This window comes from Cydia fagiglandana, chromosome 2, assembly GCF_963556715.1.
Source record: "Cydia fagiglandana chromosome 2, ilCydFagi1.1, whole genome shotgun sequence".
Taxonomy (NCBI): domain Eukaryota; kingdom Metazoa; phylum Arthropoda; class Insecta; order Lepidoptera; family Tortricidae; genus Cydia; species Cydia fagiglandana.
The window spans coordinates 13,580,726-13,599,117 of record NC_085933.1 but is presented as its reverse complement, the minus strand read 5'-3'; the positions used below and the strand labels follow the sequence as shown (position 1 = coordinate 13,599,117).

General features: G+C 40.3%; 1 protein-coding gene across 1 annotated transcript in view; it reads right to left on the bottom strand.

Moving 5' to 3' along the window:
- The window catches only part of LOC134676379 (peripheral plasma membrane protein CASK), a 254,765-nt gene that overhangs the window by 228,054 nt on the left and 8,319 nt on the right, over positions 1-18,392 (bottom strand). Inside the window, exons 5-9 of the mRNA XM_063534775.1 lie at positions 8,403-8,584; positions 6,216-6,391; positions 5,409-5,531; positions 4,456-4,630; positions 2,907-3,028 (exon numbers count right to left, since the gene is read on the bottom strand). Coding sequence (XP_063390845.1) covers positions 2,907-3,028; positions 4,456-4,630; positions 5,409-5,531; positions 6,216-6,391; positions 8,403-8,584 — 778 coding nt within the window. The remainder of the gene's footprint in view (positions 1-2,906; positions 3,029-4,455; positions 4,631-5,408; positions 5,532-6,215; positions 6,392-8,402; positions 8,585-18,392) is intronic.

The window sequence follows — 18,392 nt, the reverse complement described above, 5'->3', positions numbered from 1 at the left end:
AGGCACAGGTCCATTAAACAGCCAAACAGATGATTAGTACCGCGACTATTTAGATGTCTCAAATAGGTTGGCGTATTTTTGGCAGAAAAATACACTTCTTTTTTTTATTAAAAAAAGTAAAAAGGCGGGAAGGGCTTTTTTTTGTCAAAATATATGTACGAACGTTGCTTTTGTAAAATATTTCTATGATATTTATATTTCTTGCACCATTTTTGAGAAAAGCACTATATATGACTCGGCTGGAAGGCTACTTGCTGGCTTCGGATTCAATTAAACGGACTCCCAAGGTCGTCCGTTTAAAACGAATCCTCAGCCTGCAAGTAGCTACTTCCGAGCCTCGACAATAATGTACTATTTCTCAAAAATGGACGGCAAAGTCGACTTTGCCGTTTAAAAATTGGTCGCGAAGCGCGTAGTTTATGGTCAGTTAAAAATTAAAAAGTTAAAAACATTGCAGTCTCGATTTTGGGACTGCAATGTTGCATACAAATTCCATTATTTGTCGAGTTCCAAACTTTTTAAAAGTTGAAATGACCATATCAAATGAAGGCACAGGCCCATTAAACAGCCAAACAGATGATTAGTACCGCGACTATTTAGCTGTCTCAAATAGGTTGGGGTATTTTCGGCAGAAAAATACACTTCTACTTTCTTATTAAAAAAATAAAAAGGCGGCAAAGGCTTTTTTCTGTGAAAATACATACGTAAGAACGTTGGTTTTGTAAAATATTTCTATGATATTTATATTTCTTGCACCATTTTTGAGAAAAGCACTATATATGACTCGGCTGGAAGGCTACTTGCTGGCTTCGGATTCAATTAAACGGACTCCCAAGGTCGTCCGTTTAAAACGAATCCTCAGCCTGCAAGTAGCTACTTCCGAGCCTCGACAATAATGTACTATTTCTCAAAAATGGACGGCAAAGTCGACTTTGCCGTCTAAAAAATAGGTCGCGAAGCGCGTAGTTTATGGTCAGTCAAAAATTAAAAAGTTAAAAACATTGCAGTCTCGATTTTGGGACTGCAATGTTGCATACAAATTCCATTATTTGTCGAGTTCCAAACTTTTTAAGATTTGAAATGGCCATATCAAATGAAGGCACAGGCCCATTAAACAGCCAAACAGATGATTAGTACCGCGACTATTTAGTTGTCTCAAATAGGTTGGCGTATTTTCGGCAGAAAAATACACTTCAATTTTTTTTATTAAAAAAATAAAAAGGCGGCAAGGGCTTTTACCTGTGAAAATATATACGTAAGAACGTTGGTTTTGTAAAATATTTCTATGATATTTATATTTCTTGCACCATTTTTGAGAAAAGCACTATATATGACTCGGCTGGAAGGCTGCTTGCTGGCTTCGGATTCAATTAAACGGACTCCCAAGGTCGTCCGTTTAAAACGAATCCTCAGCCTGCAAGTAGCTACTTCCGAGCCTCGACAATAATGTACTATTCATTTATATGGCCCCGTGCGTTCAGGTTCTTCACTCGCTCTCACTGAGCGTAAGCGTAAGCGAGATGGATGTGCGTACCCGGGATCGCGTATAGGGCATGCAGTACCGGTCCCGGTACCAAGAATTTCATTTCCCGGTTCTGGGCATGGCCGGAACCGGGATTCCCGGTTCTTCCCGGTTCCCAAGGAATTTTATGATAATTTCTAAGAAATTGTTTATGTTAGCCTACAATCTTTATAAATGACTTATTTTCATATAAATATTTGCGGAAGTATTAATAAATTACCAATTTTATTAAAAAAAGACACTTTAATTGGCGTTCCAACCTATTTTACGGAATTTATGTAGTTAACCGGCACAAAAGTAAGGTAAACGTACTTTTCGTTTTATTATCATTATAATTTTCTTTATTGTTCTTTTATTTACGCTGTTGGTACAGTACGGATGTCTACCGTCTCCAATTCTCCCTCAATTGCTCAAAGGTTAACTGGAAGAGATCCCTTAAAGGGATAAGTTCGCCTTTGTACTAATGACGAATGTTATTTTTCCTGTTTTGTTTTGTTTTTTTGTACAATAAAGTGTTTTACTACTACTACTACGTACTAGTGCTCGAAATGCGAATGCCCAATAGATGACACCTTGCTGTCATCTCTATTGGCAATGACTTAAGTTTCAAGATTACATGTACTGGGACCGTGTAGAGTACCAGTATGTTTACCTTACTGAGCGATGTTTCAGATAAAGACAAAATTGAAATAGAAAACTGCGTGAATTTTTACAATTTACCATGATCCGTAATATTGATTGAAAATATTGGAATGCCTACTTTAACTAGGTTAGTTTGTCGGGTTATTTGGGTCCCCCGTTTCATATCACCATTATTAAATGTCCCGAGCTAAAGTACTAAAACACTACTACTCGTACTATTGAAATGGGAATAAATAGTCATATGATGAGAACCGGGAATTACCGGTACCGGGTCTTCAGTACCGGTTCTTTTGACACTATAAATTTCCCGGGAATTCCCGGGAATTTGAGAACCGGGAATTCCCGGGAGCATGCCCTAATCGCGTATATCATGATTATGATTTTTTTTAAGTTTCAACCCAAACCAAGTAATAGAAGTTGCGCAATTTGAGAAAAAGCGCTAATATTTTTCAAAAACTGCACCTTAAAGGCAAACCTCAGCCACGGAACGCACGCTCGCCGACCGCCATCCATATGTAGCGTGAGCGTCGAGCACGCTCTTGACGATCTAAGACTGTCGTGGCCCTCGGGTTATATGCCACTTAGAAAGGTATTCCACTTGGCCAATTCCTTTGTCCAATGCGCATTGCGTTTCACTCTCTCATTAAACAAAATGTGACACGCAAATACACATTGGACCAAGATATTGGACAGATGGAATACCAACCTTACGCACTAGCGTTATTTCGTTATATGAGCTTACCTCGAGCAGCGCTCGTAGCTGCAGGTCGTCCAGCACGCTGTGAAACAGGTCGGGGTCAACGAACCCGGGTCCGTCCTGCAAGACCGCGACGTCGTCCAGCGATTCCACCACGAGATTGACAGCTAGAACAACATAGGTAAGTGTCAGTCATATGGATCGGTTTGCGAAGTCAAAAATGTACTGAGAAGATCATCTATATATTTTTTCCGTCGCTGAGCACAACAAATTCTTCCTTTTCCTGTGAAGTATAAATGGTGCTGAATTTGTGCTCTGCAAATGCGAGCAACAACTTGTAAAACCGATATTACATAAATCATAAATCATAAATTATTTCTTTACAATGTTTCCATGCGACAACTTTCATTTTCACATCAGACAAAAAAAGCTGAACTACTGAAACCGGACTAAACCCAAAAGGGATTTTATTATAGTACGAGTATAGTATCGGCGTAGGGCCGAGTCTCAACAGATCGCAGCACGACGCTGCTCTACCGAGCACAACACCCCGCCAGGAACGGAAGTCGTCTACAGACTATTCCGAGCCCCGACATCGAACTGAGTTATATTGGGACCCGCGGAGCCGTGATGCACGTGTTAAACCGTACTGCACCGATCTCCGAGATCCACGGCTGTTGAACTGTAGGAGATAGAGTGAACACGTCTCACCAGCGGCGTTGGCCTCCTCGAGCACGGCCTGCTTGCTGGCGGGCTGCTCGTCGTCCTCTTCGTCGTCGGCCGCGGCCGCTGCCAGCGTGGCGGCCCGCAGGCGGCGCCGGCTGTTGAACTGTAGGAGAAAGAGTGAATACGACTCACCAGCCGCGTTGGCCTCCTCGAGCACGGCCTGCTTGCTAGCGGGCTGCTCGTCATCCTCTTCGTCGTCGGCCGCGGCCGCCGCCAGCGTGGCGGCCCGCAGGCGACGCCGGCTGTTGATCTGTAGGAGAAAGAGTGAATACGACTCACCAGCCGCGTTGGCCTCCTCGAGCAAGGCCTGCTTGCTAGCGGGCTGCTCGTCGTCCTCTTCGTCGTCGGCCGCGGCCGCCGCCAGCGTGGCGGCCCGCAGGCGACGCCGGCTGTTGAACTGTAGGAGAAAAAGTGAATACGACTCACCAGCCGCGTTGGCCTCCTCAAGCACGGCCTGCTTGCTAGCGGGCTGCTCGTCGTCCTCTTCGTCGTCGGCCGCGGCCGCCGCCAGCGTGGCGGCCCGCAGGCGACGCCGGCTATTGAACTGTAGGAGAAAGAGTGAATACGACTCACCAGCCGCGTTGGCCTCCTCGAGCACGGCCTGCTTGCTGGCGGGCTGCTCGTCGTCCTCTTCGTCGTCGGCCGCGGCCGCCGCCAGCGTGGCGGCCCGCAGGCGACGCCGGCTGTTGAACTGTAGGAGATAAGAGTGAACACGTCTCACCAGCCGCGTTGGCCTCCTCGAGCACGGCCTGCTTGCTGGCGGGCTGCTCGTCGTCCACTTCGTCGTCGGCCGCGGCCGCCGCCAGCGTGGTGGCCCGCAGGCGGCGCCGGCTGTTGAACTGTAGGAGATAGAGTGAACACGTCTCACCAGCCGCGTTGGCCTCCTCGAGCACGGCCTGCTTGCTGGCGGGCTGCTCGTCGTCCTCTTCGTCGTCGGCCGCGGCCGCCGCCAGCGTGGCGGCCCGCAGGCGGCGCCGGCTGTTGAACTTCTTCAACTCGTCCACGGTGCCGGCGAGGTGGATACGGTTTTGCTTGTCGCGGTCCTACAGCAAATTCATCACGTTGCTTACGGTTATTCCATCCGTCCAATATCTTGGACATCTTAGTCTAATGTCATTGCGTTTCACTCTCTCATTAAGTAAAATGTGAGACAAAATACAGATTGGACATAGAAATTGGACAGGTGGAACTCCACCCTTAGATTGTAAGCTGAATTTCTCTGGTATTTGAATCATTGTTACAATAACATCCTTGTAGTATATTGTCCAAGGATCGATAGAATAATAATATCATCACAATACAAGGATCTATAGTAAGGCCAACGGAACGACATAAAAAAAGTACACAATCCTTCCTTCCAGGGATTAAAAACTTTTATTTAATATAAATTATAAATTTATAAATTTTATTAATTTATAAATTATATTAATTTCTTCACAAAATGGCGGGCAAATGTTGCTCCTCTGTACTAACAGATTCCTTGTGCCAGAAAGAACTGATGACATTACTGCGTACGAGAGACAAGGACAGACATAATAATATTAATAATCGTTCGCCATCGTAATTTAACTCAGTAACAGTCGAGTTGTTTCTATATCTCGTTTCGATGACCCTTCGTGCCTCAGAGGTCAGAAGATCAACTATAAAGAGCCAAAAAAATATAAAAAAATGACTCTGTCTATATTAAAAATGTTTGTTTACCCGATAAGGTACGATTAATTTATCGTGACTATTCGGAGGAAACCATGAACTCATGATGATTATATTTCATTTGGGTTTCGGTTCCGTCTATTACTACAAACAATGGTGATCTTTACTTACTCTTATCCACCTGTGGTTGAGCACGTCCTGGATGGTTATTCTCTGCGTATGGTCAACTGTCAGCATTCGCTGGACCAAATCTTTAGCGGAGTCGCTGATGTCATCCCAAAGGGGGGCGTCAAACTGTTAACAATCGATGATAGTTTTTATAAGTAAAGGCGTGTGTGCACAAATCACGCGAGGTTCGATGGGGGGGAGGTGGGCCACGAAAAAATCAGGACAGATCATGTTGGGGGAGGGGGCGTATAAGGAGACTCACGTATATTCTTCTACAGTGAACAAAACTAAGAAAAAATACCTACCACATGAGTAGATACTTTTTCTCGGTTTCGTTAAACATAAAGCTTCACTCCGCATTTCAAAATAGCGAGTCTATCTTACGAAATTTTGGAGCGCGTTGTCTTGATGGATGATAGGATGGAAATATTTCAAAAATATACACGTGGGGAAGCGGGGGTAGCAAAAAAACTCACCAAATATCACCAAGGGGGAGGGGGGCGGTCAAAAAATATCTGAAAACACCGTCGCATGATTTGTGCACAACCTCTAAGGTATATGTAAGCATGAAATGTCCTAATCTAGATACAATAGTGCAGACACTCACTCGCAATCTTCCTCTGCATATAGCTTCGAACAGCCTCTCCCTGGTGCCAGTGAACGGCAAGCAACCGACTAGCAGCACGTGCAGCAGAATGCCCGCGGCCCACACGTCCACCGGCTTGCCGTACAGCTGGCTCGACACCACCTCCGGTGTGATATATGTAGTGTGTTTGCGTATTATCTAGATACAATAGTGCAGGCACTCACCCGCAATCTTCCTCTGCATATAGCTTCGAACAGCCTCTCCCTGGTGCCAGTGAACGGCAAGTAGCCGACTAGCAGCACGTGCAGCAGAATGCCCGCGGCCCACACGTCCACCGGCTTGCCGTATAGCTGGCTCGACACCACCTCCGGGGCCATGTAGTGCGGTGTTCCGATACGACCTGGAGATATTTACAACATTAGCTTTTAATGTTGGGTCAATTCGCGTGTGATCATTGTCGCAGAGAACAAGCCGTAAGTACATTTTTGGATTGACAAGTAACCATTTCTCTTAGCGGCGTTATCGACATAGACATTGAAAATGTTTATTTAACATCACAAACATCGCATTATTGTTACATTTTAACATAAAATCTAAAAACTACTAAAACAACTAATACTAGGTAAGTTATGTTGACATACAAACAAACAGCGTGATGTTAAAAAGGGGCTCGACTCAGTACGACTACAACGCTGGTATTCAGTCGTTAGTTATTCCTTAATCCAGGTAAGGTTAGAAAACAATTCGTTGAGTTGGCAGATGGGCAAGTAACAATAGCTCTAAACTTAAAACTGCAATCGTAGCTTGTCAATCCCGAAATGCACGTGCGAGGAATTGTAAGTGTAACGTACATTGTTAAATTGGTGAAATAGGAGACAGAAACACGATGTTTAAAAATCTTACAATGACATCAACGATACGTGCCACTGACAAAATTGTCATCCAGCGGCGGTATCACGGTCGCATTTTTATCGCCTGTTATCGTGCCTATCACGTTCTAACAAGTATATAAGCGCGAATGTGACAGGCAGTGACAAGCGATAAAAATGCATTCATGCTAAAACCGCAGGTGTAGTTGTCATGGTAACCTAAGTGTATTCAAGAAAGGTTTATCTTTTTGTATTATACCTAGTAAAGAGTTTGGTGTGTAAACACTAGGGTACTAGGCTTTGGTATTTTATATTGAAGTCTAATCAAGTGGCTTTGTTGTGATACGTGTAATTTTTCTAAAATAATTTCACTGAATCATAATTACTTAAATTGCAAACAAATCGGATGAAACTTTAGTTTTATCCTATTCCAATCAAAGAATCTATGTTTACTATCGTAAATTGGTAAAAAGCGGAAACTGAATTCGACACTATGTAAATCAAACAAGTAACTATATATTCCAATGTGTAAAGCCGATGTGGAAAGAAAAATAAAATTTTGACTAGTCATACAAATAAATATAAAAATTACATCTATCACGCAGGAAACAGGGTCCGTGTTGTATGTGGAAAAAGTGCCAATTGGGTACAATTCGATCAAGCGATTATAAACTCTGATGTCTGCTGCATAAGACACATGGTGTATCGGTGATGTGGGTGAAGACACAGTGTGCTAATGGAAAATGCACGGTATGTCCATGCAGTTACGGCACAACTTGCTTCGAGTCTTACCGTACTCGTCTGATTTGAGATACGCTTGGCCCATGGGACCCATTAGCGGTCGAGTGTCCCTCACCAGTTCTGTATAATACAACCCGGTTTTAGTCAGGTTATTCTAGTTCACAAGTTAATGTTTTAAATAGACCCCCGGTTGTTTTGTTCAAATCTAATATTTCGGGTAAAATCTCTAAGTATAAGAAAACTAATAATTGGAATAACCTTTACTTAAAATCACAGTTCTTAAATGAATAGCTGCGTTAAGATTACACGTAACTCCTACTGTACATTAAAAGTTGGTTAACTATTTAGACTGTTACTGTCACCCGAGTCATGAAAACCAGAGCGATGAATTCATCAAAATGCATATTCTCAATTGGACAGGTATTCTATTAAATATCACTTTTTGGCAGACACACAGTCAGGCACACAGGCAGAGACAGAGTCTCAGGAACCCTTGGGTATTACGCAGCTTGTCGATCGCATCAAACTGTCCCTCAACGTCATCGTAGTCCGTTACTATTATACCAGTGCGAAAAAGAGGAAATTCGCAACGAGTGGCGAATTTAAAAACACGACCGGGCCCTTTAAATTTTCGAATCTCGGTTATAATTATAAGGCCCACTTGCACCATCCTACTAACCCGGGGTTAAGCGGTTAAACCGTTAACCAAATGTCAAGTTGTACTGGTAACCATGGTAATTCCAGGTTTAACCGGGTTAGTGGAATGGTGCAAGTGGGCCTAAGAAGAGAAGTGTAAGTGACCAGGCGGCGCTCGGTGCTCGGTGGCGTGCGGCAGCTGCGCGGCGACGCCGAAGCCGCCGAGCTTGACGGGCGCGCAGTTGTCGCGGCCCGCCAGCAGCACGCAGTGCGGCCGCACGTCGCGGTGCACGATGTCGTTCTCGTGGCAGTAGCGCAGCGCCTCCAGGATCTGACGCATGTAGTGGCTGGGGATCACAATAACTATTTAATATTTATACTTAACCTTTTAACCGCTTAGCACCACTTGCACCATTGTCTAACTCGTGGTTAACCGGTTAACCTTTCGTATGCTTCTGTCAAAAATTTGTCATTTATATTGCAGTCATAATAAATACATGTTTAAGTTGAATATATATGGAGCAGATCTGCTCCTAAGCATACAAAAGGTTAAACAGCTAGCCCAGTGTCAAATTGTACTGGTAACCATGGTAAATCCAGGTTTATCCGATTAACGCCGGGTTAGTGGGATGGTGCAAGTCGCGCTTAGAATTGTTAATTGAGCATACTCGTGTCGCCGTCGGTACGAAGTTACACGAAGTTTTATCTTATTTATCAGGCTGCGGCGAAATGAGCCGGGTATTGTAAGTCTTATACTTATATCAGTCTACTTTATTTAACAGAAAGATAACTAAATATTTATTAAACAGCTGTTTTTACTCAGTGCAAGAGTTCTTAGATAGTTAATTATAGTAATAGTATTTAATATAGTAGTTTAGTTTAGATATCGCAACTTAAAAAAAATTGTAACTGTTTAAAAGATGTATATCCTCGTGCCGCCCAATGTGCAATACATTGTACAAAGTGACACTCAGCATAACTGCCCAGACTTTAGAAATTAAATTCAGAGCTAAACGCCCAGTGTAAAATACGCTGTACATAGAAGTTTATCAGATGTAAGTTTTAAATTTTCGCGCATAATTCGAATTTACCTAGAGGTCGTGAATGGTCGGTTCAGTGGCGACCATTTTGACAGCTGACGTTTGACAGATATTCATAGACAAGTATTGTACTTCCGCAGTGAACGCATATATTTAGTATGGAAACCGCCTTTAGGAACATTACCGTTCAAATTCTCGGGCCAAATTAGCACACATACAAAATTACGCCTACATTTAAATAAGACGACGCGTTTACAGAGCCTGTAATCAAAGCTGGTAAACAAAATAATAGTCATCTTTATTACACTAATGGTACATAGCTAAGTGTAGATGAAATGCATATAATGTCAATAACTACCAATCAGCGACATTAATCCGCTAATAACCTTCTTGCTGTACGTACTGGCCGCTGAGAGTTTGCGGTTCATATTTGATTAGAATATGACTTGGACAGGGATAGGTTTATGCCATACATTGAAGAACCAGTCAAATAATTCACGTGTAATAATTTAATGCAGACTAAAAGATAACTAGTTAAAATGTTGTTATGAAATGACAGACTAACTCAACATAAGTAAATATATCATTGTTGTATAAATGTATTCCGCTACAATAAGTATTTTGTATATTTTATTATCAATTTGTATGGCAGTGCGAAGTCACGTTCAGGTCTTAGAATTCGGACTGGCTATACAGCCTGCAAAATTTACATGGGTACACACGAATCGGGTCAAAAATATTTGAATAGGCGGGGTCACAATAAATCCCCACTTTCAGTTCCAATGGAAATATTTTATATGTTTATAGCCGGTCAAGCAAGTTTGTCACTAGAAAAAGGTGCAAAATTAAAATTTTGTAACTATGGGACCACACCCGTTCGCGCGCTTACATTTTCTAAATTTGCCGCTCTTTTCTACTGACGGAAATGGCTTGAGAGAGAACCTACATATATGTGACGGTAGAGGGTGGATTCGAATGATCAACATTTTCAGATAATGTGTGTATTTGTTAAATTAATTCAGTGGAAGTGTATCTACATATAGGAGGCAGGGTATGATTATCTCACGAGTTATATCTCATGAATAGAACATATTCTAGATATCTTTCCAGGCATCCACTTAATTTCATGTCTCTCTAATTGGACAGCTTTTTTCCATAGTTCTCTGCGAATAGCATCTTGTGGGAATCTGCATGGAAAATAATGTAAAATGATAATATCAAATTTGATTATTAATTTGAAATAATTAGGTAGTTTTTTTACAGCTCCATCTCATGAAATAAAAAAGGAAAATACAAATCTGTAAGAAAGAATTCATTACTACATTTATAATTATAGACGGTCAAGCAAATCTTGTCAGTAGAAAAAGGCGCGAAATTCAAATTTTCTATGAAATGATATCCCTTCGCGCCTACATTTTTCAAATTTGCCGCCTTTTTCTACTGACAAGATCTGCTTGACCAAGTTTATATAGAAAATACCTATACCAAGCACAAGTTAATAAAATAGTCTACTTCATTTGGCATAACACCATCCCTATTATCCTCGTAATTTAAAAAGTCGTATGTTGTTATGAAAGTCGTATGCAGTTGTTACGTTTTAGCTTAGCACGGTAGTATTGAAAACAAATCGTCATGTTTATTCCAAATTTTACTGAAGTTATCTGTTTACTACAAGTGGAAAGTGGTTCCACTATCCTTCCCATACAACCATTTCTAGTCGCCGTTACGACGCGGTGTTGACACATCTTGTGTCGACACCGTCTGTTTCGGTCACAATTCCAGTCGCAGAGTCGTCGCCGTGTCGACACAGTTACCAGAAATGGGGAAGGGTCGACACATGACACAAAGTGACATAAAGTGTGGTCGCCGTGTGCACACATTGTTTCGGGTTTGCGACTACTTTATGCCAAAATCATTCGTTCATTCGTTCATTTCGTTCCTGTCAAATGGAAACTGTCAGATGGAAAAATGCTTAAATAAAAATAAGTGACATTAATACGCCATCTCTAAAACGGATTACAAGACGTAATTATATATTGTTTGCATTTATATTACAATAGGACTTAAATTATTATGGGGAATTAAACTGCTCGAGTGATTTGATAAACTAAGTGTAATATAATCAACGCGCCACCACATTGTTTTAGTTTAGCCGGAAATGAAATTGTTTACTTCTCAGTGCCTGTGTTCATAACTATATTATTTGATGCATTTTTAGTACTTCGATGCGTATACTATACTTAAATAACAGAAATAACGCTTTACATACTACGAAACTTGTTAATTATGATGTATAAATATGGTTTAAGGCTGAGAAATATTGCAGTCACAAAGTAGTCGCAAATGTTTCGACTTTGTGTCGACTCTGTGTTGACACATGACACGCGCTGTCAAAAGTAATAACAAAGTTACTGGATTTGCAAAATGGCTCCTTGTGTTCATTCGTTTTCAGATATTCTCAAAGTGTAAGAGCCATGCCGTGGAATAAAAAAAAGTTAATCCTCATATTTTAATCGCGATTAATTTAGTCGACCTAACATAGATTGAAATTGCATTAATCCAGGAAGTTATATATTAATCGGGAGCGAACTGTCAGTTTTTTTGTCATACTAAATTGAACCTTATCACCGAGCCAGAAAGTTGTTCGTACCAGACCAGAGAAAACGGTCCACATGAGATAGAAAACCAGAGCCCCGTGTCTCACTCGCACATGTTGCCAATGTAAAAAAGATACCATTGTGGCAGTATTTATATCAATATACTACTGAAAGTAATTACCTTCATATACTATTTTAGTGCTATATTCCGATTACAGTTCCGATATCTTTTAAATAATTTGTTAATCATTAAGTAGCTAACACACTACCGCACCGCACCAAGGTCATTGTGGGACGCACCCATAAGTAAAAGGGAGAAAGGGATATCGCTTTCTCCCTCTTACTTATGGGTGCGTCCCACAATGACCTTGGTGCGGTGCGATAGTGTGTTAGCTACTTTATGATGTCAATATTATTAACTGATTAAACCAAGCATGTGCATAACAAAAAAAACATTAAATTGAATATGGTAGAAATTGTAGTAACTTTGGATATTAATTGGTATCCCCAACTTGATGACATATTTTTCGTGTACACACACACACACACACGTGTACAATCAAGAAAACACTGTCAAACTCATTAGGGTGACTATGATATCGGTGCGATTTGGATCGGTCTTACAGAATTGTTATTACGTACTTAATGTAAAAATAAGTTTACCTAAATAGTATACTAATAAATAAATAAAGATATACTTATTTCGGCATGTTTAATTATTCGATTCATGTAATGAGAGCTATATAATTGCCAAAAATTAAATCCAAAGTCCTTAGACATTACAGACTCATGTTTATACTTACTTACATAATATTTAATTACTGAAACGTTAATTCTAACTATTTATATAGATGTAATCGATTCTATATAGGTTGGACACACATTTCCGTCAGTATACAAAGGCGGCAAATTTGAAAATTTTGTTGCAGACCACAGATCTACGATGACGCTTACGCTTAAAGAATAGCTTAAGTATGCAAAAGGGAAGTCATCACGTATATGAACACACCATGAGTATGATATTGATAGTTATAGGTATTTTGTTAAGCATAAATAGTGTAAGATGCCGGTTTACACAGTTAAATGTAAGTTTTTATTTCGTTGTGTGCTAATATTTTATTATTTTAGTCAATACTCAAGATAATTTCGTGTATAAACATAAATTGTTACGCCACGCTACGCTAGGGCTTGACAAAATGACTGGTATCGATAACTAGTCGGTATAGTATTAATATAAGGTAATTTGCGATACAAGTGTTGAAAGTAAGAATCAAATTCGTAACGAGTGGTGATAAATTAAAACACGACCGAAGGCAGTGTTTTTAATCGACACGATTTGCGAATTACCTAGTTACGTAGTACAACGTTTTACCCCATCCTGGATATCTGTCTCGCTCTCTCTTATAGCTGTGTTTTTGATGTAGGTACGGCGGACCACACCTTCCTCACAATCGACCATGATCGCGATTCAATACGCCCATCCCATCTGTAACAGCTTTTATAACGACTAAAAGCTGTTATAACGACTAAATTAAGTAAGGTTGTTGTGAAGCGTTTTACAGGAGAGAAAAGAACTATATCCATCTCTTTTCTGGGACAATTATACTAGCATAGGGAAAATACAGTATGATTCTCTCTGATTATGTACGAATGAGAAAAGATCCTGGCCAAACTATACATTCAATCTTATGCTAATATCCCACATACATATGACTTATGGTCACCCTAATTAGAAAGAGATGGAGGGCTCAGGTTTGATGTCTCATGTGGACACACTTTTTGGCCAGTGTACACTATCCCGTTTACTCTCTACGTCCGTGCATTAATCTGAATATTAATCGAATAAATTATCGATTAAATCTCGATTGAAAGTTGACAGGGGGACATTTTTGTACGTAAATGGAATAGGATTTGCATGTAAATATTTCCCACCTTTTCGGGGCGGGGACAAATGGGAACACACAATTTTTGGATGTATTCCCATTTATTCCCGCAGGGAACAGATGGAATAGGATTTGAAAGTAAATATTTCCCATTTTTTTCCCCCTTATCGGGCTGGGGACAAATGGGAACACACAATTTTCGGATGTAATCCCATTTATCATTTATCCTCGCAGGAAACAGATGGAATAGGATTTGCATGTAAATATTTCCCAATTTTCCCACCTTTTCGGGGTGGGGACAAATGGGAACATACAATTTTCAGATGTAATCCCATTTATCCACACAGGGAACAAATGGAATACTATTTGCATGTAAATATTTCCCATTTTTTCCCACCTTACCGGGGTGGGGACAAATGGGAACACACAATTTTCGGATGTAATCCCATTTATCCTCGCAGGGAACAGATGGAATAGGATTTGCATGTAAATATTTCCCATTTTTTCCACCTTATCAGGGTGGGGGCAAATGGGAACACACAATTTTCGGATGTATTCCCATTTATCCCCGTAGGGAACAGATGGAATAGGATTTGCATGTAAATATTTCCCAATTTTCCCACCTTTTCGGGGTGGGGACAAATGGGAACACACAATTTTCAGATGTAATCCCATTTATGCCCGCAGGGAACAGATGGAATAGTATTTGCATGTAAATATTTCCCATTTTTTCCCACCTTATCGGGGTGGGGACAAATGGGAACACACAATTTTCAGATGTAATCCGATTTATCCCCGCAGGGAACAGATGGAATAGTATTTGCATGTAAATATTTCCCATTTTTTCCCACCTTATCGGGGTGGGGACAAATGGGAACACACAATTTTCAGATGTAATCCCATTTATCCCCGCAGGGAACAGATGGAATAGTATTTGCATGTAAATATTTCCCATTTTCCCCCCCCTTATCGGGGTGGGGACAAATGGGAACACACAATTTTCGGATGTAATCCCATTTATCATTTATCCTCGCAGGGAACAGATGGAATAGTATTTGCATGTAAATATTTCCCATTTTTTCCCACCTTATCGGGGCGGGGACAAATGGGAACACACAATTTTCGGATGTAATCCCATTTATCCTCGCAGGGAACAGATGGAATAGGATTTGCATGTAAATATTTCCCATTTTTTCCATCTTATCGGGGTGGGGACAAATGGGAACACACAATTTTCGGATGTATTCCCATTTATCTCCGTAGGGAACAGATGGAATAGGATTTGCATGTAAATATTTCCCATTTTTTCCCACCTTATCGGTATGGGGACAAATGGGAACACACAATTTTCAGATGTACTCCCTGGCGTGACAATGTGACGTAACGTGACAGGTGCGACATTTCGACAAGTCTCATTGTTGCTGACGTCACAGGCATCCATGGGCTACGGTTATCGCTTACCATCGGGCGGGCCGTATTCCTGTTTGTCACCATCATTGTATTATTTTTTAAAACTTTATTATATCGGCAAAAACATGTATTTCTTTTGCGATGTTTATGATGATAATGATGGAAATTGTCACAAGATTTCAAAGAACTTTCGGTAATTCTTGAGTTCTGTGTCGGAATTTCGTGACAATTGTCGTATTTCTTGTGACAAATGTCATTAGCTTCGCAAAATAAGTACTTATTAACTGGCGATATGGTGGAGTTTTTTTTTAATTAACATGTTGGTGGCAAACAACCACACCGCCCGTCTGATGGTAAGCGTTTACCGTAGCCCATGGAGGCCTGTGACTTCAATTACAGTGATGTAGACAATAGGGAATATTAGGCAAACCTCTGCGTAGGTGGCACTAGTAGTACACATACAGTAAACAAACATGCGTCACTACGTCACTCACATATCGCCTATCGTGAAACACGACAATCGAGGGTTCGGTTTCTGCCTCTCTATCACTCTCGCATATTCGAGCGATAAAGAGGCGGATAACTAAATTTCGATTTTCGCGTTTACCGGTAGGCACTTGTTAACAAACCGCCTTGATGCATCAATGTCATATTTTATTGTCTTTGAAAACTTGTCAAAAAACAGTTTAAGGCACAGTATGTATAAGTTAGTCTATGAATTTACTGAGTCGGTAGTGCTGCACTCTGGCGGCAGAACATTGCAGTAATATACCCTATTGTTGGACCTCTCACGTCCTAAAACCTATAAAACAATATTCATGACGACTTTTATGACAACATGCGTAGCCGCCATCTTGGATTATAAAATGGTCATCATTTTCGAATTCTGCACTCCCTAAAACCTATAAATCGACATCCGTGACGACGCAAGTTATCTTTATTTTCAGATCTAACCAATTGCTACACAATACAAAGGACAAAAAAAGAAGCAAGGAGGTAATGATACAAGCAAAAATACTGATGATTCCTCGACGCAATTGGATGATTCTTAAATTGTGTCCAGATTTTCTTGTCATAAAAGTTTTTATTTTTCACATATAACTCACACAAGCTCCGTGACATTTCGACCTTGTAATTTTTTTAATGTTTTTGTTTATATATGCGTATCTCACTAGAATAATATAATCAAGGTATGTTTATGTTTGATGGTTGAAATAGTAACTCTAAAAATTATATTTGTGTCTTATATTCCTGCCGAAGACTTTTATTTTTCCTTTTCCTTCTACACAAGTTAGGCCAAGTAATAAGAATTTAGGGCTCTCAATTTTATCCTGACTTCTACATCAGTAAAGCTACGAGGCCATGTTTGGTATCGTTTTCGTATAAATTCACAGTACCAAATTTAGTTATGGTATCACATTGACACCATTCCGAAGTAAAAACATATAAACTTATTAAAATACTTTCTTTTAAACTCCTCTTCACGCTTAAACTGCTGAACAGTTTTAATTTAAAGGTACACATATATTTTGAGTCCCGAGACAGGACATGATAAGTTATGTCAAAAATCATCCTTTAAAGGTGTGAAATATGGTGCAGGGCGGAATTCAGAATTGAATTCTTGAAGTTAATACTTACTGTTTAAGTTTAGGTTTGAAGTCATGTTTTTTATCATTTTCAACTAAATCAAAGATGTAGAATTGTAGACCATCCCAAATTTCATATAAATCGGTTCAGCGGTTATTGATTGTCCGTACAAATTTTCACGCCACTTTTCACACCTTCAAAAGATGATTTTGGTTATAAGATCTATCCTATGTCCTGTTTCGGGACGCAAACTATTTCTATACCAAATTTCAACGAAATCGGTTCAGCGGTTAAGCGTCGAGAGGAGTTTAAAAAATACCGGCCAAGTGCGAGCCGGACTCGCGTATTAAGGGTTCCGTACATTAAGTCCGCCTCGCGCTTGGCTGCACATTTCTAATAGGTTTTCCTGTCATCTTAATAATCGTGATAGGTAAAGGACTATTTTGTGTATTTTTTTCAAAATTTATGACCTAGTAGTTTCGGAGATAAAGGGCGGGGGCAATGGTCATTTTTTGGGTATAAAATCAATTTGTTTACGTTATATGTCCGTCTTTGGGTCTCTAATTTACATATATGTACCAAATTTCAACTTAATTGGTCCAGTAGTTTCCGAGAAAATAGGCTGTGACAGACGGACAGACATACAGACGCACGAGTGATCCTATAAGGGTTCAATTTTTTCCTTTTGAGGTACGGAACTCTAAAAAAATTGTTTTTAAATTTTGTGGAACACGGCCTAGCACCTTCACTGATGTAGAGATCAAGATAAAATTGAGAGCCCTAAATAAAGTTTCAAGAGCGGATATCTCAAAAACTATTCAATATATGGAAAAAATTGACTAAATAAACTTGTAACAAATTAAATTAACTTTCATTTTCTATAAGTGGCCATGTCGCTACGATGCATAGTTTCCGAGATATAATCGAAAAACCGGAAAATGGGACCTTCAAAGCCCCCTCTCTCCCCCCCGCTCAAAGGCTACGGCCGAGGACTTTTGATATGTTCACCTCCTAACTTGTCCAAACCAAGTTAAGGAGCCAAAAATTGTGTTCTGAGCATTTCCCTCTACAACTTTATTGAGCATTCGTTGCCTGACCTAGTAGCGTATTGCATTTCTTTAAAAACTTTTCTGTAAAAGGTTGACGGGTGTTGGGTGTTTATATGGTTTTGGTCGATTTTTATCATTCGCATCGCCCATGATGACTTACTAGAATTACGAGCACACGAGATACTAATAGTAGTTTGACAAACCTTGGTTTTCAAGAGGTATTTTATATTGACATTTGCTGTCACAAATTTGCTGTCAGATTTAGTCGCAAACCGCACGCAAAGTGCACACAAATGTGTCGACACCTTGTTACGGAAAAGTGTAGACACGGCGACGACACTTTGTTTCGAAACAATTCTAGACACATTGTGTGGACTCTGTTACGACACATCTGACATTTAGTTACCACTTTGATGATTCTGCGACTGGAATGGTTATATGGGTTGGTATGAACTAAAATAACTTCTGCACCACTTCACGACACATGAAGACATTTTTAATTACAAAAAAACGTTGTTTTTATAAATCAATTTAGCCATCCGTCACTGACTGTCATCTCGGACGAACTGAAGTTGCGAATCGAATAGTT